This window comes from Cupressus sempervirens, chromosome 8 (genome assembly GCF_028749045.1).
Source record: "Cupressus sempervirens isolate cs-2001-9-10 chromosome 8, ASM2874904v1, whole genome shotgun sequence".
NCBI lineage: Eukaryota > Viridiplantae > Streptophyta > Pinopsida > Cupressales > Cupressaceae > Cupressus > Cupressus sempervirens.
Window position 1 is genome coordinate 618,544,751 of NC_143125.1, and position 24,805 is coordinate 618,569,555.

General features: G+C 35.4%; 1 protein-coding gene across 11 annotated transcripts in view; it reads right to left on the minus strand.

Annotated features, from left to right (window-relative positions):
• ATVPS33 (Sec1/munc18-like (SM) proteins superfamily) overlaps positions 1-24,805 on the minus strand; it is a 352,047-nt gene that overhangs the window by 105,699 nt on the left and 221,543 nt on the right. For all 11 annotated transcript variants that reach the window (XM_089798599.1, XM_089798593.1, XM_089798598.1 and 8 more), the window contains one exon: positions 12,924-13,004. In XM_089798599.1, the coding sequence (XP_089654725.1) occupies positions 12,924-13,004 (81 nt within the window). The remainder of the gene's footprint in view (positions 1-12,923; positions 13,005-24,805) is intronic.

Genomic DNA, 24,805 nt, shown 5'->3' on the forward strand with positions numbered 1-24,805 from the left:
TTGCCACTTCACAAGGGGTGGAGACAGGACAACCAATTACCCTACTAGTCAAACTAATAGGGACACTACATGCTCAAATTAGTACATCATCCCATACTGCCGTACCAATGCTCCCTCCTACAATTATTCCCTAAAAGAAGATCAGAAGCAGCATGAAATGGATGCTAAGGCTAATAGATTGTTGGCCAAATTTAAGATGGGCATAGAGGAAATACGACATTATGCAAAATGATTGCGGTTATTTTATTGACCTAAAGTCTTTGTTAAACAAGACACAACGGTTTGCATAACACTTTGCCATTTCTTCCAAGGTCTTTGTTAAAACTTAAACAAGATACATGATGGTTTGCAGAACAATGGTTTACAACATTGTGACTCCAGCGGCATGACCCTACAACTTGGTTTTGCAATTTTTTTTTTGGTTTTTGTATTCTATAAAAAGTATATTGTGCATTTTAAGGTGTTCTTTGTTTCATTATATTTATAAAAAAATAAAAAATATGTTCCAAGGTGTTAGAATTTATATAGTTTTTATAAAATAAACTTTAATTTAACATGTTTAACTTAGGCTTTTCTAAATTATATTTTTTTAATATTTGAAACAAAATTTTAGTCATTAACAAATGTTTTATTTGATTAATAATAATAAACTATTTTAAAATAAAATTGTTGTATAAGGTAGGTAGGTAGATAGGTACGTATGTACATATGTGTGTATGTATGTATGTACATACATATCTACCTACCTTTCTTTTATAAACTATTTTATTTTTAAATAGTTTATCATTATTTATCAAATAAAACATTTATTAATGACTAAAACTTTTGTTTCACATATTAAAAAATATAATTTAGAATCGCCTAAGTTAAACATATTAAATTAAAGTTTATTTTACAAAACCTATATGTTTGTATGTAAGTTCTTGTACATACAAACCCAAAACAAGTCCGAATCCAACCCAAAAAAACATTTGGACAAATTTTGAACCTCCATCCATACTGGAATCCAACCTGGCAACTTCGACACTAATAAATAGATTTTGCTGTATAACATTAATTTATGGTTACTGTGGCGATCACACTCGCATATTTGGCATATAACACTAATCTTGCATAGATAGTGCTAAATAAAAATGGAACTTTATAGAACATGACTGAACATGCTTTTTTGGATATGTGCATTCTATAATCAGGTCTGAAATTGAACTATTACAGAAGCAACATTAATATATTCAAACTCTAGTTCATAAGAAACACCCACAAAATCAATTACAGCCAAATACCACCGAAGCCACTTTAATTGCACAAACTGATATTGTTTTATTTCCAAATGGTAAATACATAGTCTATGATCTGATACAAGGTTAATAACACTATTATACCCCTCAAAACACATCTAGAATTACTGCAACAATATTATTGAATCCCTGGACACAAAATAAAAAATTGTTGAAACTGTTAAAATCTTAAAACTCGAATGCAACCTTAATGAAATTGCTTTATTTTAACAATGGGGTTTCATCCACTCTCCACCTAAAACTCAATGTGTTTCTGTCACAAGCTTCCAACCTCCTGTGGGTTTCCATCCACTAAAGAAGTTTGCAAAACATGAAGTTCATATAATGAGAAATGTGCAGTTGAAATGGCACAAACTTACATTTTCTCAAGCATTCTTTGTATTTATCTCATAGTAACATGCAGACGCGTCCCCCCCCCCCCTTTTTGCCCAACGTCTCGGAGACTTCAACACACCGGAGACTTGGGGACTCCGTCTCCTCGTCCCCAATGGCGCCACCAAATTCCCGAGGATGGGGGACATCCTGATATTCACTATTTGCAGATTTGACTATTTATGTTTAATGTTCGATGTTCCAATTCAATGCAATGTTCAAGTATTCACTCTTTTACATCTTTATATCCTATATTGCAATACATATTTTCATAACTAGCATTTTTAAGTACCATATGCATAGATATATTCACCCCTCTTGTCCCCCGCTGCCGTCCCCCCACCGTCCCCAAATTAAGGCCCCTCTGTCCCCCCGTCCTAGAAACTTGTCCCCCCATTCCACCCTCCCCCCATCCCCCAAGGTGGTGTAACTATGTTAATCTTTCCCTTGGCCAATTTGGTGGGAAAATCATTAATTATGGATATGACAAATGTCTACTCCACTCTTGCTTTCCAAATTTTCCCTTAGTGGGAAAATCGTCAATTAGAAATATTTTAATTTCCCAATCCTTTCTTTCAGTCCAAATTTTTTGGTGCTATGAAAATCAATACTCAAAAATATTTCAATTTTCCACTCCACTCTGGGTGGGAAAGAAATAATTAGAAAATTTCAAACTTCCTACCATGGCAAAAAATCCAACTCGCCACTATGTGCTTCCAAATATTTAATTTGATATTTGAATGTTCTTTTGATATTGACTGTATATGGACATTCATAAACATTAAATTATTTATTCCCTTAAGCTTTTATAATTAACCCATAGAAGAACAAAATGAGTAAGTATTGACAAAAAGCCAATATTTAATAAAAGGCGACATAACAAGAATTTGGAGAACTTCCATACTAGATACTTGCTTCACATATTGCATTCTTTAGAGTATGTATCAAAGGGTAAGAAAATAAAACAATTAAGAATAAAGTACAAAAAAATTTTGGGAGGCCAAAGAAGACAAAAATTATTTAACTCAATTGAGTTCCGATGATCGAAGAAACCACTCAAAAGACATTGTAACAGAAATTATTATTTCCATTGTTCAATACCTATAGAAGCATTACTAAGAATTTGGCTTTATTCAGAGTGCAAAGTATAGATGGAGTTCATTATAAAAGAGATGCATATTTCTAAAAATTAAAAACTAGTCTATCAATCACAACTTAGTAATTTGTGAATAGGAATGTAGTACCACAATGAAACAAAACAAAACATATAAAGATACAATATCTAGTGTTGCAGCTCCAACGTCTTGGCTCACTACAACTTGACTCTAGTCACAATCATCAAATATCTTCTCCAAGATGTCCATGCCCTTGTCAAATAATCTCTTACCAGTTCTTGGCTATCCATTGTGATTCTAGATCGATCTTTCTACATCAGTAGGCTGAAATCGTCAACATTGTTTGATGAAAACTTCGGCGCATATGCAATGGATACTATGAAACAAACTCAAAATGATTAAAACACTCAGAAGTTGCAATAGAAATTTGAAAATAACAGTTCAACTTGGCGAGCAATTTCTAAACTCAAATCATTTTATGTCATTCATAGATGTTGTGAACTGTTAAGGTAGGATCAATTTCTTTTTGTTGTAACTTGTAATAGCATTTATTAATTTTCTGTGTGTTTCAAGTTACTCTTACAATGAAATATATGTGTGATATGAAGAAGCATGTCTCCTATAGAGGCATGGTGCTTCCTAACTTCTATTAATTGTCACAATTAATATTTTCTCAATGTGTTATTATAATGATAATAATTTATATATGGAATATGTATATGTATAATATACATATATAGATTATATATGTGTATAATAATAAATCTCATATATATAATATACGTATATGTTATATATATAGATAAATACTCAATAATTTATTATCAATAATAATAATGCTCCATAATTATTAATAATAGAGAAAGATTGAAACCAAATACTTAAGGCCAATAGGCCATCCAAATGTTTGATTTCATCGATTGGAATTATCCAATCGAAGCTACAATCGTTAACACTCCCTCTTAGCTAGGGAGGATGATTTCTATTCAAATAAATAACAATGTATTATTGTTACCTTATGGTAACATTAGGAGCATTGTATGCCCCAAAATATCAACCATATAAATTTCACCATACTTGTATATTTTCCTGGTATGTGAATTGACATCATCAAAATATATGCACATGGTGTGCACTAACCATATATCAATAACCTGGATACATGTGATGTGCACTATGAGATAGTATGGCATGTCCACATATATCTTTAATGAGAAATATTCACCATAATGTAAGGCATATCCACAAATATCTTACAACAAGATATCCACCATAGTGTATGGCATATCCATGACTATCTTACTACAAGATATCCATCATACAGATCATTAGATGGTAGCGCATATCCATGAATATCTTATTACAAGATATCCACCATTATCTAATGATATTAAGAGTAATGGGCTAGGAATATCAAGTCTCATGATATTGACCAAGTACTCAAAATGTCCATATGGTATCTGCACATGTATCACTCATATGATACTTACCATAGGGACATTACAATTTATGGTCTATCCATGGATATTGAATCCACCATGATATATCTATACAATACAACTCATAGATATCTATTACATGATATCTATCTCTTGGTTGTTATTGATTTACAAGACATAATCTATCATAATCTTCTTAGACATCAACTGTATGATATCCATCATGATAAAAGGTTAGACTATTGTAAGATCATCACCTTACTATAGTAACCACAAACAAACATCAATGAAAGATTGTCACCTTCCACGATGTTTCCATAAAGTCATGTAGTAACTCACATGCCATCACCATGAACATTTCTAGAGGGTGGAACAAAGGCTTTCACCTCAAACTTCTCTTTAACAAAAATGGATGCATTAAAGTGCATCTTGGGTAATCATTGATATTGAGGTTCCCTCTCACTAAAGGCTCTGATCCATAACTCCAAGCTTGTTGTCAACAATGTACAAACCTGACTTTGGCAGAAGGCTTGGAGAAAATATCGATTGTCAAATCTCTAGTGATAATGCACTCTGAATGAATAGTATTCCAAGTATCCATCTATGATTTAGGCATTTGCATAAAGACCTTTTAGTGTGCACATATAGAACCTCATCACATGAATCATAGTCCTCTGACTACTACAATTTCTTGATCACTGGAGAATCCATCTCAACATGATCTACTCCCTTTGAATAAATGTCATCAAGATTCTCAAAAAAGTCAATTGAAACATATCCTCTATCTGCTCCCTTTGTCATGAAACCATACTTCTTTGTCCAAGGTTGACTCTAATGAAATGTCAGGCTCTGTCTTGATAAAGAAGGATACTCATCATCTCAGTCTTCAAAGATATTCGCTTCAAGAGCCTTGCTTTATCCATAATGATCATCAAATAACTAATGAATCCTAGACCAAAAACTTTTTTAAAGCTACTGTCACAAGATTGAGTCTTGCACAATCTTTGGTAGCATGCCTAATTCTTCTTTTCCCAAAAGAACATCCACAGAAACAAATGAAAAAATCAAAGCAAATAGCTCTTTATAGTAGGTATAGAAACGCAAATAAGAGAGACTACAGTGAATAGATAAATGCGATACTCAAGGATAACAAATACTTATTTGAGTGTCAACATCCATGATACAAGTTGCTCCAGTGAGGGTCCATATGCAACAGATCAAACATCGTCTCCATATAAGCATTTGTCAAATAATGGAAAAGGTACATTGGTTATTATCCACCACACCCCCCCCCCACACACACACACACACACGGTTTTCAGTAACTATTTAATCCCATGACTACACACATCAAGATCTTTCTTCCTTGAATGCAATCTTTTATACTCTTTGGTTTGCCCTTTTATATGTATTGTCCTCTTTTGGGGCTAGGTATGAAATTTACACAATCGAGAATTTCCCCATCTCAAATAATTATGAATTTGTTCAAATCCTTTTAATATCAATTAGATAAATGATGATAGTTCACTTCCACCTTCGATGGCCCCATGTGATTATATCCCTTTATAATATATGTTAATTGTCCTTCATTTTGTGCATGGGTCAAATCATCGAGTTGATGCATTCCTTATTTAATATGATTTATTTGTTACACAACATTGTTTGCCACCTTCCATGCTTGCCTACAAATTTAATCATTTATAATTTGTCATCGTATTAATTGTGTCGACTATTCAATTGCTTCCCTTTAACCATATGTTTATCTTCTCATTTCGGGTGTTATCTACTTTGCCGCTGATGGAGACCAACTCCATGTTCTACCCTTTTGGATGCATTGTCTCCCTCGTATACCTACTATGTGAATCAATCAAGACTTGACACATCCGTTGAATATTTTCCTTGCGCTTTGATCACTGCTATTTGTCTAATGCCCTATTTGACTGCATACCACCTTGACTCCCGAGTTGTTGGTACAGTTTATGACATGTTGTGCAAACATCATCCACTATGGAGAATTCAACATATGATTTTTGTTATTTTCTCCCTCAAATCTCCATATTAAAATACTGATCCTTTTGTTCATTTTGTTAAATAATCCTCCCTCTATCTTTCTCTCAATTGGTTGTAACTTTTTCAACAGGCCATCGAACGTTCTAAAGCAGTTTCTCTTCTTATATGGTAAATATTGAACTACATGTTAGTTGTGTCTTCAACATACAAGTAGCACTTTGTTTTCAAGTCCGGTGATTATATTACAGTCTAACACAGGGAATTGCACCCCCTCTCAAACTTCGAAGTACCCATCCTCGAGATGTCCCTGCTCCAGGTACTTGAGTACCCAAGTACCCCCATCTCCACCATTCCACAACCATGTCATCGCTGAGATGGGTACTTGAATTTCTATTTGAATTTTAATTTTTAAATGTTACTATTGGGTAAATAAATGTTACTATGTTGAATGTTCAATGGTTCTAGTTCACGTTGCAATTTTGTTCCATTCAACTATTCTAAGTTGGTATGTACTACTGAAACATCATTTCATAACTAACATTTCAAGTTCTATATGTATACTATACAACACTCCTCCCTGCCTCATCCTCCCCTTGCCGCCATCCCTTGGTTGTCCTCCCGTTGTCCCAAGGCCCATTTTCTCCCGTCCCGGAAACATGTCTGTGTCAACATACCCTAGTACTAGTGTTACATTGTTATACTATTGTTGTGGTATTTGCAAGAAGTTTGTTTTCATGGCTCGGTTAATACTTTCACCTAACGGATGCTAACTAGTCATGTGTTATTACAGCCATATGCTTGTGAGTTGTACACATAGAATCACAAACTGGTCTTATTCAATAGACTGTAATGATTGTTGTGGTCACACAAGCTCTCTATTGCCTTTGTATATCTTTTCCTTAGTCATTCAATTGATTGTCTAAGGATGCTCCCAAACTCAATACCATCTTCTATGTCATATTAATAGCAGTTCCACCACCTCAACTAGACACATTCTCGAATTTCCTACAATGGAGAGACGAGGATGGTAACAAAAAACGCAGGGTATTGACCTCAAGTAATTGGTAGGCCTAAAGAATGGTAAAGCCCTTTGGAATTTTGATCATGTGACATCCACAATCACTTCAATCACCTTAATGGACTTAAAAAATCTCCATCCTCTCTCCTTCAACAGGCTTGGTTATTACCACTATAGTCTCTAGCTCCTCCACCACCTTTGTTGTTGAGATTGAACGTTGGATTGAAGTCAACAATGTACCCTGCTACGTTGATCATATGCATTCAAAAATGTTTTCAATTTACATAGAGCATGGTAATCTTGTGTTCCCCTCCCCATTTCTAACCTTGTTTAAAAAGATGGTTGTTGTTGTAATATTTAGGACTACATATGTCGTTTCCAAACCACTAGACCTTTTGGCAAATAACTACAGGACAGTATACATAGGTTTAGAGTGCATTTCAAACCAAAATGTGACCAAACACCACACCATGGTCTCAAGAAAGGTCATATAAAATTTCCTCTATCCACTCATTTGAGGATTGTAAATGACCTATACACCTTTGTGCATCCAAAAAATTGCACTTTGAAATGGAGGCAAAGAATGTCTTCTGGATTGGTTGCCAGCTACACTAAAATTCAACCTTCTCATACTTCCCACCAATCCCTTGATCATCCATTGGTGCTTTCATTTTACTAGTGTCTCCCTAAGCTCTTTCATGGGGCTAAAGGATTCAAAAATTTATCTAGGCATGGTCGTGACATTGCACATTTCAAGAACCTAAGGAAATGACAGTGAGTTCGAGGCCCATTATTCCCACATTTCCCCCTGGAGCTCCAGAGCAGCCCATACCAGAGCCCCAGATCACTGATATACAGGACCAGCTGAGGAGAGATTGGGAAGCCGGAGGTATAGATTTTACTGCTGCAATTACCTTTAGGGAGTATATAGATCTGCGGATGAAGCATATGCCACATGGACATGACAGGAACCAGAGCTATGAGCTATGGAAGAAAATAAGAAAACTTCAATTACCATATTATGATGGCTCGGGGGAGTCTACAGCAAGAGCTTGGGTTCAAAAGCTTGACACATACTTTCAAATGAACCCTATGCCTGAGGAAGAAGCTATTAAGTATGCAGCAATTCACCTGGATGGGTTAGCACACGAGTGGTGGCATCATGGTATGGTCACTATGGGTCATGCACACATTACCTCATATGTAGAGTTTACGGAGAGACTGATTGAACGTTTTGATAGGCCTAAGGATTGTACCTTCCCTATGACAAGCAAAAACTTGTATGAGGAGTTTAACAGACATGCTGATTCGGTACAGGGAGACATTAGTACATCTTCAGGTAATGGTTTATCTGCATCATCTTCATAGGCAGAAGGGGTTACAGATGTTGTGCAGGTTGAGCCAATAGCATCAGAAGGTGATATCACAGGCACACCGGATTGTGTGATTGACACAGGTAGTGATTCCAGTACAGTTCGGCTAGATGAAGTTACAGTAGTTGAGGATACTGTCATGTTTGAGGATAGTACAGTTGATCAAAAAGTGAGCATTCAGGACTTTGCAGAAAATGTGTATCAGGCACAATTGGATGCTTCTTCACATGAGATAGAGGCTAGTAGCTCTTTACATGGTTTGGCAAGCCAGCTGAAGACAAGTTACAAGGATATTGTTGCGGCTTTATCTCATCATGACAGGATACATGGATTGATTGAGAATTACATTCGGATGATTCAACTGCAAGAAAGACAGAAAGGAGTCACAACAGGTTCTTCTTGTGACGACTTACAATAGATCAAGGAAGGCATGGAGGCAATGAAGGTAAGTTAAATATACCTACTTTCAGATCGTGATCATCTCCTTAATTTTGTAGGGATCTATTTAGATGCATTAAAGAAGAAGGAGGAGGAGGTTGACTGGTTTTCTCATGAGCTGGAGGATACTCGGAATTCCTTGGTGTGTATTCAGTTGGCTCTCCAGGATTCTGAGAGACATGTGGACGAGCTTTGTCTTGAGGTGAGCTCAGTTCGGGAGTTAGCACGTATAGCAGGGACTCAGTTTTCTTTTACAATCAGGTCAGATGGTGATGATTTCTCAGAGATGACAAAGTTTGCAGGAGAGTCCCAGGATCTGAGTAATACAGATGATAGCTATTCTGAGGTTACTCCTTTGGACAGTGTACCAAGGATAGAGTATAGGAGTTTGACCAGTCGGCACAATCATGTGTCTAGTCAACTGAGAGTTGGCGAGCGAGACATTTCTATCGCTTGCGAGCATTTCAATGCTGCTCGTCAATTGTTAGCAGTTTATGGATGCGGTTCTCCTACTAATGATGAGCAGGGAGGTAGTTATCTTTCCTTGACAGAGATCCACTCTTTATGGGAGGCTATCCGGATTCTAAGACAGAATTATATGCAGTTGGTAGCCGATAGAGATTATCTTATGGAGTGGGGTAGTACAGCATATGACGCATTATTGGTCAAGGAAGATGAGGTGAGTAAGCTTACTCAACAGCTTGAGGTGACTTCTAAGTTTCTTGAGAGTACACAGTTGGCTTTTGAGGAGTCACAGTTTCATTTAGCTGAGGTGACCGTGGAGTTGGAACGACTTCAGTCTTTACTAGATTTTGTACAGTCACTGACCGTGGTGTCTGGTGATCCGAGGATGTCCATGGTCGAGGTTGATAGAGGCAGTGGAGATGAGGATATATCTATCCATAACACTAGTATTGGCATATTTGGTCCGTTTCCACTGGAGGCAGGTTCAGCTGAGTTGGGCGCTGCAGCTGAGCATTGTGATATGCTTGACTTGGAGGGCACAGAGACTAGTGATGTTGTGGTTGATTCTGCACTCTTGGCTATATCATCCTCTAACTTAGCTGATGATCAGTCACAGTTGGTTGTATCACGTCTACAGGATGAGTCTTTAACTGGGATTGGTTCTTTTTACCGGCATTATACTGTAGGATATGTTCATCGGTTTGCTTTTGATCCATGTGTTGAGGAGTTGATGGTAGATAGGTTTGGTCTGGGCTCTCGTTTTTGCTATCTACCGTGTAATGACTATTCACCATCAGCAGTGCATAGGTGTTATGGTTATGAGACAGTGACCGGTAATCTACAGAGTTGTGTTAATTGCAGTAGGTTTGCAGTGTGTGGATTCTCTGTATTTGGAGCAGTTTCATGTGGGAGTATTCATCGTTGTTGCAGAATTGTATTGTACATTCCACATAGGCTAGTGGGATGTGTTGATGGTATTTACTATGTTTGCAGTTTGGGTTATCTACTCTACTTGGGTTCTGATATTTCTAGAGCTTGTTTCTCATGGGTTCCTGACTTTGGAGTTTGGGTGAGTTGTATTCGCCAATTTGATTATGGATTCCTTTTGGTTAATTTTCAGAGGTTGTTGCAGGAGCCTATGTTGACTGACAGCAGTATAGTTCATGACTACATTTGGGATCCAGGTGGATTGATTGGATTGTTGTTCAACAATTGCTTGGGGACAAGCAATTTTGGGAAGGGCGGACTGTAATGTCCCCTTTTTAGCATTTATAGCATGATGTTGTTGTTAGCCTATTTCCCCACGGTCCCGTAGGCTAACTACGACATTAAAGGGACTTAGAGGCCATTTGGCCTAGATAGTTTCAGCTGCAGGTCTTTCTGTGGGGTTTTGAGGCAACTTTGGGCATAATTACTATTTATAGTAAGTCATCTTGGATATGGTCGGACATCCAGTGGCAGCGGTATGTCGATGGTAATTGTTTAAAATCGACAAGAAGACTTGTTTATCATTGAAAAGATTTGTTATGCATTGATAAAGCTATTTTATAAAGTTAAATTTAAATATTTAACTTTATTAATGAATAGACTATAGTTTGTGGGAAATATTTAAATTAAAAGAGTCTCCTTTATTTTATAACAAATTGGAGACATAAGTTACATAAAGGGAGTTATGTTTTATCCCACATTGAGAAAACGAAGGATTGAACTCTTGTGAGAACACTATAAAAGAAAAGGAAGAGCTTCTTTTTAGTAGGCTTGGAAATATCAAAGAAATTGAAAAATTTTCTGGAGATTATGTCTCAATAGTTTGAAGGACGAAATCCCTTCAAGCTGAAAATCTTGACGCCATTGAAAGATATGGTCTTGAGATTCAACAAGGTAGCAGTCTGAAAAAGCAAATACGAAAAAGCAATCCGAAAAAACGGAACCGAAAAAGCAAACCGAAAAAGCAGTCTGAAAAAGCGGAACCGAGAAAGCAGGCCGAAAAAGCAGTCCGAAAAAGCAATTCGAAAAAGCAGAGCAGAAGGGGCAGCATTGAAGAAAATTATTACAGCCATCTACAACCAAGTTCTTTTGTTAGTATTGCTTTTTAGGGTGTTATAAGCTTTCAGCTGTAAGTGTGCATTATACCAGCATTATCATTTTGTAATCCATGCAAATGCCAAAGTCTTGGCCATATTTCATGAGCATTGTATTTTTGCATTGCAATTAAGAAGATAATAGTTGCTGGTGTCATTTAAGCAATTTAATATCATTATTTATCAGCTAGTTAGTTTGCATACCAACTGTTTGTAAAAATGCCAATTGGCTGTAGGTGTTCATTTCTCATGCTTAGATCATATATATGCATTGAATATTGTCAAAATTAGTAGCACACTCATGTTAGGTCATTGTGTAGTCCATTATAGTCTTCTAGCACAAGATTCTCATTGATGCAAATTGAAGAAAAAGTCATTTGAAGCTAGCTGAAATACTATATCAGTCATACGTCCCTTGCATGTGAATTGTTTGATGAAATTCCTTGAGCTTTCATCAACATTTTTTGAGGGCAGATTTGAGGAGGGCCATTACAGTGGTATTAGAGCTTGCTTGCAAAGTGTTTGACAAAATGTCAAACAACTGAAGTATAAAGATTTTTGGTGTTTGAAGAAGTTATAACCTATTGGGGTTATTACACTTCCCTTGGAAAATTTCTGCAGCACCTATGCCATTGCCTTAGAATACCACATAGCATGACATACACTATAATTCATAGTATGTAAATATTAAAAAAAAGTTTTAAAAATTCTAATTGTATAAATAATAAATTGATTGATGCCTTCCTAGAAATCATTTTCTGTTTGACCATTTCAGGCAACATAAGTTTTTCTATAGCTGTTAGCAAAGGGTACTTGATATTTTGATCTTGGACATATCTTGGTGTAATTTTCATGCATAATAAAGCTCTAGTGTTTTTTTATTTGCATTGAATTTGTTTCAAAGTATCAACAAGGTTATCTATAATAAAATTTATCAATATATCACAAGCCACCTAATTAAAAACATCAGATCTGAGTTCATAAAAGCATGATACATATCATCAAAAGATCTAATAGAAAACTTTAACCTTTTAAGGAATCATTTCATTCATCCAATAGGACTTCGACCCTGAGATATTTAACTGACAAACACATTGTTGACTAGAACATACTAAGTTTCAAGAAGTTTGCTGCTATTCGTGGATTCGGTAGTGTTTGATTTTTGCATCAACATTTCAGATTGCATCCCATCATCCATCATCAGGATAATAAAAGGCTAGAGGATAAAAAGACAATCGACACATGACAATATAAAGTTAATTAAATACCAATTCAGATGCATACAGTTTCTGTACAAGGTATTCAGAATCTCACCACCCAGCTCTTAGAGCATGTTGGACAAGTCTGATGCTCAATGGTGCGTATCCAGAGAAGACATATGCAATGTCACTGGGACTGAAAAATGTAACACATATTAGTAACCATCCATCTTGTTTAAATTTTATACACTTTCAAACCAAAGAAAATCATCATTTAATATATCTAAAATATAGCCTCAAAGTTTGAGATTCTGCCCTGTAAAATGGATGTACTAAAAAAAGGGAGCATTTCCAAACAATAATACCACTGGAGTTCAGTAATTTTCAGAATATATTCAGGTCCTAATAAACAAAGAGAATCAAGAAATATTCACAAATCTCTGATCATCTTCACAGTCAATGTCTAAGATACACGAAAAAAGGTTTGAAGAAAGATCAAAATCCATTCCATTCTACACAAAAACCTTTTATGGATCCAGATAATAAATCATTGGCACTTGGTGGCTGCTACTTTAAGCTCATTTTTCTTGCTAAACATTAAACATTTTTGGTAAGGTACAGTCAAGCATTTGTTTTGTCTTAAAATGGTGCTGGTATACAACTATTTGTAGGATTTAGGACAATAGATATCAAAGGCACAAACTTTACCATGTGCAGCAAGAGCTGCCAAAAGTTTGATCGAACCCTGAATATTTTGGGTTTCCTGAAATAGTCTGGACTGAACACAGACTTGGAGTTAGAGTTATTCCTATGCCAGGATTTGGGCAGTTGCAGGCCTCACTCACTTTAATTATGATTTGGCCCTAATGAATAGGTTGCAAAATGGTGAAGTATATGACTAGGCAACCCTCCTTTCATAAAGGATTAATAAACTTTTGACATTGCAGCACAAAACCTTCTATATGTTGCAGCACACAATTGGGCTTTTCTTGGATGTCATGCAAACACAGCTATCTCCAGATCAAAATGGTCATTTGCAGTGATACATTCATCTAGAGACTTATCGACCATCTAATTTTATTGAATAAGTCTAGATACTTATGAAGTCGGTATTGATATCCAATCTAGCGAGAAGTGTAGACATCATGTGGTTGTGTCTAAGAGGGACTCATAGTCAGATGAGGGGGTTGACACGAGTAACTAGGAGGCCAAGTCTGCAAATACCTCTTCAAGGATTAGCGGAGGTAGTGGTACTTTCAGAATGGTAAGCCGAGCGGAGGCAACAAATGATACTACGGAGGATGCTTTGGACTAAGCCGAGGGTACTACAGGCATGGCACCACTAGTACCCCACTTTCGGGTGGTGGCACACCTCTAATTGGGGCACCATCAAATGCCCCTATACCTTTGCGTAATGTCACATCATTAGGTGGCGTTGCACTAATAGGGATGAGGGTTGTGTTTACTCCATCTTTACACCACGTCCGCAACAAGTTGGTTCCCCCTACCACTTCCAATGTGAGTGTTTGAGTTATTTTTTCTATGTTGGGATTTGGGCAGTTGTGGGTATTACATCCCAAATTTTGATCTAATTTAAATTATTATTGTCGTTGAGTTGAATGGTTTTCTTTTCTATTTATGTGAAAAAGGTAGTTAAATATAACCATTGTATCCTATGAAATTGTTTAACTTTTAATGAGGATGGTCGTTATCCGTTATTTGTCATATGATGATGATAGTAGTTAACAGTTGCTTATTCTTGGAATTATGGTTATTTACTAAATTCTTTGTTAAATATCAATATTAAATGTTATTGTAGATTTATCATGGAACTTGGTAATATTGTGGAAAATTGTTGCACGAGTGATTGCAGGAGCAAACAAAGAGGAGAAGCATTGTTTAACAGGATCTACGGAATTGGGTACTACATTACTCCATTTACCTAATCGATAAGTATGAGCTCTAACTATCTTGGTAAGGCCCTAGCGACTTGTATAGCAAGGTACAATCATTTGGACACACATGAGCTATTAGATAAACGTTAAAAACATTAATAATTTTAACTTAATTAAAGTACATACCTTTAACGGTTTATGATTGACATTTTCATCACTTCATTATAATACATATTTATGTACGTGCACATAGATATAGAAATACACCATAGTATTATTTTTATACAAGATTCTATCTAATTAATATGTACATTTAAATACGTGTACAGGAAGATAAAATAATCTTTCAAATGAAGCATGTATTTAGATATACATATTTAAAAGATGCGACCTTGGATAAAATATATAATATGATGCCATCTTAATGAAATACATTTACGTGCAAGTAGATAAATATGTTATAAATTATCCTTTGTTTTATAACCTTCAAGTTATTTTCCATATTTATCCATTTCTTTATAAGAGGCCGAAATGTACACTCGGCATATGATATCGGTGTTGCAAGAAGACAAATCTTTTAACTCTTTAAGAGTTACAGCTTCTTGGAAACCTTTGATATATCGAATGACTATATATTTGGAAGCCGAGAGAAGCCGTGACATAATATTCTTCTCCACAAGATTTACCTCTACACTTTATACGTTACTTCTTTCATGCTCTGCCCCCTACTGAAGGTCGGAAATCATAGTTATTCTAGAAATCACATATGGATTTTCTTTCGTGAGGGAACCGGATGTTTTCACATAAATCCAAGGCTCACGTTTCCATTAATTAGACCAAGTTAAGTGGTCATCTTCCTTTTGAAATGATACATATTCATCTTTTAATTCCTGCATTCAGAACTATAGTAGAAGAAAGTACGTCCATGAAATCCTGTATTCCTTTAATAATGAGTCTAATCTTTCCGCATTGAGTCAAGACCAATTGTACATGATAAGTTTACACAACTTTGTTTTACTATAGCATATCAAAATGTATATCCTTGCAAGCTTATTAAGATCATTCTCTGTTATTTGATATACTGAAAATTGCAATGTTTCAACCCCTATTGGGGCTTAGCAAAAGAGTGGATACTCTAAGATTATAAACACCCAGGCCTCACCCGACTACATGGCCGAGGAAAAGGGTGAAGAGGTGAGAGAGAAATCTGCAATAACATGAAAACATAAATAGTTATAACATAACATACTTATACAATTTTTAAAAAAGGAATCATATGATAGCTCATGCATGTCCATTTATATTGTTCATGTTGTCAAGTCGAGTGGTGGTGATCAGGTAATTGAAACGCATCCAAAAACCTTGGCCAAAGTTGTTAAAGGCATGTTTGCCTTCTTAAGATCACTTGATGTTAGTAGTGCCAGTTATTCAAACATGTTTGTCCATAACTGTGCGGACATTCTTAACACTAAAAATGCTCAGGTGGCTGGACTAGTAGTACCCCAAGCCAGATCCTGGGGTAAGGAGGGCCTTTCTTTTCAAAAGATTGTGTGGGGATGGATATGGCCCGAGGTTGGGAGGTTAAGCCTAAGTCAATGCTTCTCTTACCTGAAAGTTGAGGCTTGCACAACCAGTTAAAGACTCCCCAGCTACTTTTTTAGTATATTCTTCTATATCCTTGCTAAGCTTTTGTTTTCCTCTTATATTATTATAGTAAAATGGAAATGATCTACTTTATTTGTTTACAAGGAATGATTAGGAAATGGTTATTTCAGTTAATCGTTATTTCAGTTATTAGTTACTTCAGCTATTAGTTACTTCAGTTAATCATTATTTTAGTTATTAGTTACTTCAGTTAATTGTTATTCCAGTTAATCGTTATTTCAGTTAATCGTTACTTTAGTTAATCGATATCTCATGAATTGGATTATAAGATGTTATGTTTTAGGAATTAGTTGAAGTATTATTCTTATTTTTACTTAGAGAAAGATGATAATTCTTTTCTTTTTCTATTAAGGAAATCCATTTGTTACAGTGGGCCCCACTCACTTTGACACATCTTGATGCAAGTATCCCCGTAGAGTAGCCAACAGATGAACTTGTGAAGCAAGAGATTGAGGCAGTTGTGGGAATAAAGCAAGAGGTTGTAGAACCTTAGTTTGAGGTAATGGAGCACCCAATAGGTCTACAAGAGATGTCAAGGGGTGCAATGGAGTAGATGTCCATTAATGGAGGTACTGCGTTGGAGGTCTTAGCCCCCACACTGTCCATGGACGCTTGGCTCACTTGTTATCAACTCATCCCCATGGCACCCATTAGACTTGTAACCTTTTCACCATAGCAGCCCGTACTAATGCCACATGAGATTGATGATTTGGAGAGGAGAGTTTGCATTTGGAGTAGTTGGAGTTGGATCCCCCGCATGATGTGGGTGTACGAGGAGAGGAGTCTGAGGACAGGGCTCTTGCATACATTTAGCATGAGATCTGAGACTCACAATGTCACGTGACCTTGCACAATATTTGGCGGATATGGAGGCGAGTGCACAGAGGATATTGGCTTTTGCCCCAAATCAAGTTAGTGGGGTAGCAGATCAAGTCATAGAGTAGCTATTGGCATTTTCTATTTGAGGCTACACTAAGTTTGTGCTGTGTTTTGACTCTTGGGGATGGCCCGCTACAAAGATCCTTGTGATGCTAGAGGACTAGAGGCTTCAAGAGCCCATGGGGGAGGGTAGGATCCACTCTTTGCTAAGAGAGGTTAAGTGGGCACCTAGAGAAGGCTATTATGACCTCAAGAGGGCCTAGCATTTAGTATCAAGGGTTGAGATCACACAAGTGGTGGCCATGACAGATTGAGAGGAGTTAGCCACTCAGCTCCAGATGGTAGAGGAGTTGGTGAAGGAGTTAGCTCAGCAGATGGTTCAGTTGCCAATGTTGGAGGTAGAGTTGGCTCATGAGACAGCTTAGAGGGCAGTAGTAGAGACTCGCCTGATGGAGCAATTAGACCAGGAGAAGATTGAACAAACAACGGTGGAGACTCATCTTGTTGCAGCTTTGGAGGAGATGGACAAGCAACATAAAGAGGTTATGGAGATGACGCTTACAGTGAAGTCTTATTGGAAGACACTGATGTTGGTGGAGTGTATGTCCCCTTTTTGGGGCATTAGGAAATTCCAAGCCAAATTAAAAAATACTAAAAGTAACTTGATCGGGAATTGAATGCAAACTATTAAAAGTCAGTTTAATATTAGAAAAGGGTAAAGGTGAAAAAAGAAGAGGAAGACGAAAGACAAAATTAGGAAGCTAAAGAATCGCTGCTTGGGCAATAAAAGAGTAACCAATTTAATTCAGCCATGCCTAGATTCAGTTTTCTCTTAATGGAACTTGGGAAGCTTTCAGCTTTCATTTAAAGAAACCTTAGGACGGAAACCTTCAGGCTTCTAAGTGGATTGGATGCAAACCCAGTTCATCATTTGTGGTGACTTCACAATAGAGCTCACATATTGAGTTACATATTCATTTTCTAGTTCTCCAATCCGACTGTTGATGTTGTATTTAGGATTGGATGTTGTGATTGTTATTGTATTGCTGAATATTATAATTTAATAACTTTCTGAGTATTTTAATTTGAAAATATTCTGATATTTTGCTGGTTTGAATTTAAAACTATTGCGTGCAATTATTGTTTATAATATCTCTATTAATTTGAGAAATTGGACAAAAATTTCTGGGCAAGATAAAACAGTGGTATCAGAGTTGGTTTTCTTGCCATCCTATGAATTTTTATGACTTCACAAAGATACCAGATTGGTAAATTCTTCTTTGGAGAGAGCTTAATTGAATGGATTCAAGAATGACAAATCTAAGGCTTTGTTAACAACTTCCTAAGATTATTATTATTGTTTTGTGGGTCTTTTTTCAAATATTATGATTGTAAGCCTTGTTATGTTGTTAAAAATAAAAAGCAATAATATTGTTGTGTTGCATTTAAGGTGTTTCGCAATACTGGAAACTTGAATGCACTTGGAGTTCAATATTTTCAAAGTTACCGTGATTCTAATAGGAGAACATTGTGATTAAATATATTCCCTTCTTGGCTATACGCAAGAAGTGTTGCTCATAGAAAATAGACAAACAATCACCTTCATGCCTTAGACCCAATTTACAGGAACCATTTTTTAAGGATATTGTGTGTGGAGCATTACTTGGAATATAGACTTATTTGGAATTGGTCCACAACAGAGAAATTAAGAAAGTGTACAAGCAATGCTAAAAAGGTTCATTAAAGTCTGATTTATATTGCAAGCTCTAAGGATTAACTAGTCGCAGGACCCAAAAATATTTTTAAAGCGTTACTTGTGTTAAATTCATCTTTTGAAGGAGACATTAATATTGCCACGCAGAAATTATATTAAGCAACATGAATGCTCTTTTCAAAACAATTATAAGGTGCAGAATATTAATAAGTTATGAAGTCTTGCGAAAGCTTCAAGTTTGATGAACATATGTATTTGGGTGGCTATATTATAAATTGTAAGGCCCGACTATTAAATTTTAAGCGTATTTAACCTGAAATTTTTGGACTCGAAAAAATTAAAGGAGTCCAGCGAATTATATGATAGAAAATTAAGATGGTTCCTGGAATAATAAGTTGGAAAATTATAATTTATGCGGAGGCCAATTCAGATGTTTGGCATATAAAACTTTAATCTGAAGAACTGTCGACTTTGGAAAATAAACAAGAGCTCCGGAGAGCTTGAGTCCCTGCCTTACGCAATGAGAAAAGAATGCATATATTGGATAAAAGGATTGTGAATTTTACATACTCATAGTTTCATAAATTATCCAAAGAATGTTGCAATTATGTCATTGCTATTAATATTCACTTATGAATGAAATTTTATTTAGTTCTTGTATACAAAATAAATTTAAATAATGTGTTAATTCTTCATTATTAAATCATGGCAAGAAACAATTAGTACAATTGTAAAATTGCTATCTTGATAGCAATGTCGCAATTTGACCTATAATGAAAAATCTCATATTTATAACTTAATATAAACAAACTTTAAATAGCACAAATTTTAATTATAATATTTTTAATAAATTTCATAATTGACTCTATCTAATTCAAATTTTATAATGTGTTTACTAGAGAGAATCCTTGTAAATTTGCTTCAAAGAGGAACATATTGTGTTGCAAGGCCCAAGCGGTCATGGATATGTACAATATTAGGTTATATAAACAATAATCTAGAATTTGAAGATATATCTAGAAAGAATTTGTAAATTATGCTAGCCTGCAATGGGGAGAATGATGAGATTTTGTTGTGTTCAAGTAAATGTCAAATATGTGTTTTGAAGTTGAGATATTTGGAAAAAATGGATATGCTAAAATTATTACATCTACTCATGAAAGAAAATAAATATAATTTGAAGCAATCCCTATTAGTATAAGGTCATTAGTAAACTGATTTCACCAATAAAATAGTTTCATCAATTATAATTAAGCATATACTAAGATTGGTTAAACTTGACTTTATATTAACCCAGGTAAACTTGATTTTATATCAACATCGAGGTTTTAGACTTTGTAATTGCTAGAAAGATGCTTTTATTTTTAAATTTTAATAATTTAAATATATCTTAGTAACGTTTTAAATTGTTTAGGCTTATTACCTTTCTAAATATAGAACTTTTTCATCTTCAAAGAATTTATTCAAGTTGTGCTGGCACGCGTATTGTGGGTGAGATGCGTGTCATTCTACAGGAAACTTCACTTGCCTTGTCATAGAGTTTCCTAGCCAAAGAGGCTGCTATACTGAAGATTTCTTTAGGTTGGTTGAAGTTTTGGTGCAAGAAAGCCCAATTCAGATTTTAAAAACTTGAAAGATTCCATGAAAATCAAGGAATTTTCATGCAGGGCATTTCAAGAATCTTAATCAAGGAATGACAGGTCCATGAGAGAGGTAAAACCTACATTTTAATATTCAATTTACAATGATTGGTTTTGGGTTGAGGATATAAAACCCCCTACCAATTTAAGTGTGGTTTGTTTGTAAAATTAATTTCGTTAGAACACACCCAATAGATTTTGGGAAAATATTCAAATTGATGTGGGATTTTTGCAGAAGTACTTGTCGTCGAATCATGAAGATGATAGTTCTTTGCTGCCTGCTGATGTGTATTCATTATTCTGGTACAGTGTGTCTAGATTTTAGAAAAGGGAGCTGTAGGAGAGCAAATGACTGGGAATTTTCTCATGGCATATTTGAATGTTGGCTTCATCTAGCTCGGTACAGAACTTAGTCATGTAAACAAATTGCAAGCGTAGGGTTTTTTTGGGTCATACGCCTAAGAAGCTCTATTTGTTGCCATGCGTTTTGTCTCCTTGGGCCTCTAGCGGATCTTCAAAAAGTATTATGGCATTGACTTTATCTGCCTCAGTTGTGAAGAAATCTCTCTCTGCATCTTATGATGGTTCTCTGCAACATCATCTTTTGGATGGGCTACTTGAGAATTTGATTCATGCTATGGTTTCTGGCATTATTCACAACTATCGTGCTTTCTTCGCATACTTCAACCATCACAGAGCACACTCACTCTCCTTCGTCATTTTCATATCCTCTTTCGCCTTCTGTTTGATCGCCTGAGTCTCCCAATGCCTCACTGAGTTCTATTAATTCTAGAAAATGTGTTCTTGTCATGTCGCTCTTTCAGGACCGTCGTCTCTTGTTGTACAAAGCACAAAATTCATGGTGGAGCAGATAAATTCTTTGGAAAATTTATAGCTAAATTCATGGCAGACGGCTCAAATTTTAGGCAACGGCGGCCACAGCTCCACCCAAGGCTCCAACTTGCAACATTAATTGACCACCAATGATCTTAAATAAAATCACCCTAGAAACTTCCGCAGTGAAGTGAAGGCCATTATAACACTAGAAACTTCCAAAATCAATCAAAGGTGTATTTTTCCTATTTTTTGAGTCTAAAAAATATGTATAACCTTGAGCAAAAATGATAACAACCAATAAGAATTGAGATATTAGTAAACATAAATATTTTTTAAAAATAATTCATTTTAAACCTTAGGTTATAAGACGTTTGTTTTTGAAAAAAATAATTGTTGTCCCCATTGAAAACATTAGTTCCCTGCCTTATAGATAAGGCAGGGACTAATAATATTTGGTGGAGCCTTATTTCTACAAGCCATCCTATGTTTGTATTAATATTTCTGACGTTGTGAATATTTATTGTCCCAACCATGGCTCAAAGGAATTGGAAACTCTTGATTAAAATGTTTGCTGAACATACATGGGAATTTGGTAATGTTTGCTCATAAACAAGATTCTCGTGGAGGAAAATAATTGGAATTTGGTAGAGACTCATATTTGCATACGAATTGGACAATATTATAATCAGGGAATAAATATTTCATTGCCCAACTATAGAAGAAACTTATTAAATAAATATTAAGTCTTCCATCAGTGTTGTAAGGACTATTTCTTGAAGTGTCAACATATCTCTTGGCGCACCAAATTATTTACTATGCCTTTCGTGAATGCTAGAACCATTGGGTGCTTCATGTTCAACATGGTATGTATCTTCGAATGAAAAAGAAAGTGCAACAGTGAGTGTTGGTTTGAATTCGATGGTTAGCATGAGTCTCTTCTCTTGCAAAAACGTTGGCTTTCAATATTCCTAACACATCTTGACTAGGCGATTTGAATCAAATCTTTGGCAACCGATATTTTATCAAAGTGGAGTTGTCTTTTATGGTGACCAATTCCAATATACTCCAAGTTTAAATTGGCTTAGGGATTGCAATGGGCATTAGAAGATATGGTAGTGATGGAGGGGTTTTGAAGCGTCATTTACACTAGAAGCTTATTGAATGACAAGGAAATTCATGAGTTGAATCCATTATCGGTTTTTTTTTTTTTTGTGAGAAAGCGAACAGTTTTGAAGATATTCTCTAAGAAATCAATCGCAAAAAGGAATAAAGTCACTTGTTCATATTTGAAGGTGTACACAAGAGTTCATTTCCTTGTAGAAGTCTTTGTATTTGTAATGTCCCCTCTTTTGAATAACTTGAAATTGGGATAATTTCTTTATTTCTTCACACTTGCTCTTTCAAATTCTTATACATGAACTAAATAATAAAGAATATGCCAATATCACTTCTTCCACTCGCTCAATAATATATGTGAAATGGTTTGATTTATGAATAATTTCCAATATGAGTACCAACTTTTGATGACTTCTTCTCAGCTAACCTAATAAGGTTAGGAACAATCACCTTCTTACTTGTCAAATGCTTTCTCTTCGATGATATAATGGGCGATAATCATTTTATAAGTCTCTTTTACTAAGTAGAATATGCACTCTTATTCTTGTTTGTGTTTTTATGTGTGTCCATGTGTGTGTCTATCTATGTGTGTCTGCGTGTGTGTCTATGTCTGTGTGTCTGTGTCTTGTTTTATATAATATCCTCTCCTCTTCAATTATGTATATTGTGATAATATGTATATAAACTATGATCTTTATTACAAGCTGCAAAGTGTGTGTGTTGTTTTATATATTATCCTCTTCAATTATGTATATTGTCATCATATGTTTATAAACTATGATATTTATTACAAGCTACAGTGTGTGTGTCTGTGTGTGTTTGTCTCTGTGTGTGTGTCTGTCTGTCTATCTGTCTGTGTCTGTGTGTGTTTGTGTATGTCTGTGTCTGTGTGTCTGTGTGTGTCTGTGTGTCTGTGTCTATGTATGTGTGTGTGTGTGCATGTCTGTGTCTCTGTTTTTGTGTGTGCCTCTGTGTGTGTGTGTGTGTCTGTGTGTGTCTGTGTGTCTGTATATGTCTATGTCTGTGACCGTGTGTGTGTTTGTGTGTCTGTGTGTGCCTGTGTGTGTGTGTGTTTGTGTGTGTGTGTGTCTGTGTATGTCTATGTCTATGACCGTGTGTGTGTTTGTGTGTCTGTGTGTGTCTGTGTGTGTGTCTTGTTTTATATATTATCCTCTTCAATTATGTATATTGTGATCATATGTATATAAACTATGATCTTTATTACAAGTTGCAGAGTGTGTGTGTCTGTGTCTGTGTATGTCTCTGTCTGTCTGTGTGTGTCTGTGTCTATGTGTGTGTCTTGTTTTATATATTATCCTCTTCAATTATGTCTATTGTGATCTTTATTAAAGGCTGCAATGTCCTTTATATGAATTGTGATCTCTTTTATTGTCTATGGTCTCAATGTATTGTAATTTGTAACCCCCTTCAATAATATTTTTTTCCCTGATATATCTTCCTTTATGTTACATCCCTAATTTTTCTTAATTTAAAAGTGTTCTTATAGCTGTTGAGATTTCATGTGAAGTCGGTTGACTGGTAATTAGTTAAACATTATGGTTTTATGTGAAATGGCAAAGTTGGTTATTCGTTATAATTTCATGGAAAGTGAAGTGGTGGTTAATCCTTATGATGTTTGATGAAAATGATTGCTTTTCATAGTAACTTTGATTTATGATGAGGAATATGCTATTATCGTGGTAATTCCTTTTTTGCGGGAGCATAATGAAGGGGGGAAGCATTGCCAAAGAGGGAATTGGGTAAGGGGCACCAATCCATCAATGAGCCAAAAGGTATGAATTCTAATCACTATTGCTAAGGGTAAACGGCTAGGCAAGCAAGAGTTTACTATAGATGACCATGAGCTAACCAAGTCAATGTGTATATTATTAAATAAAAGAAAACATGAGAATTATTTAAATTAAGAAAAAATTGTTACTTTATAAATTTGGAAATTTTCAAAGCTTTCTATTGTGTTAGGCATGTCTTAATATAACAACACCATGATACCTATATACTTATACATGTACATACATATATATGTATATATGCGAAAATGAATTAAGATATACAAGAACATATATGCCTACTTTAATATTGGTGTATATATAAAATATGTATGTTTATGATATACGCATGTATGTGTATGTGTACGTGCATATATGACTATAGATAGGTACAATGATGTCCATATATTAAAACATTAGGAGGATGAAGCTATTATTATTGTTGGTTTTTTCCAATCTTGGCA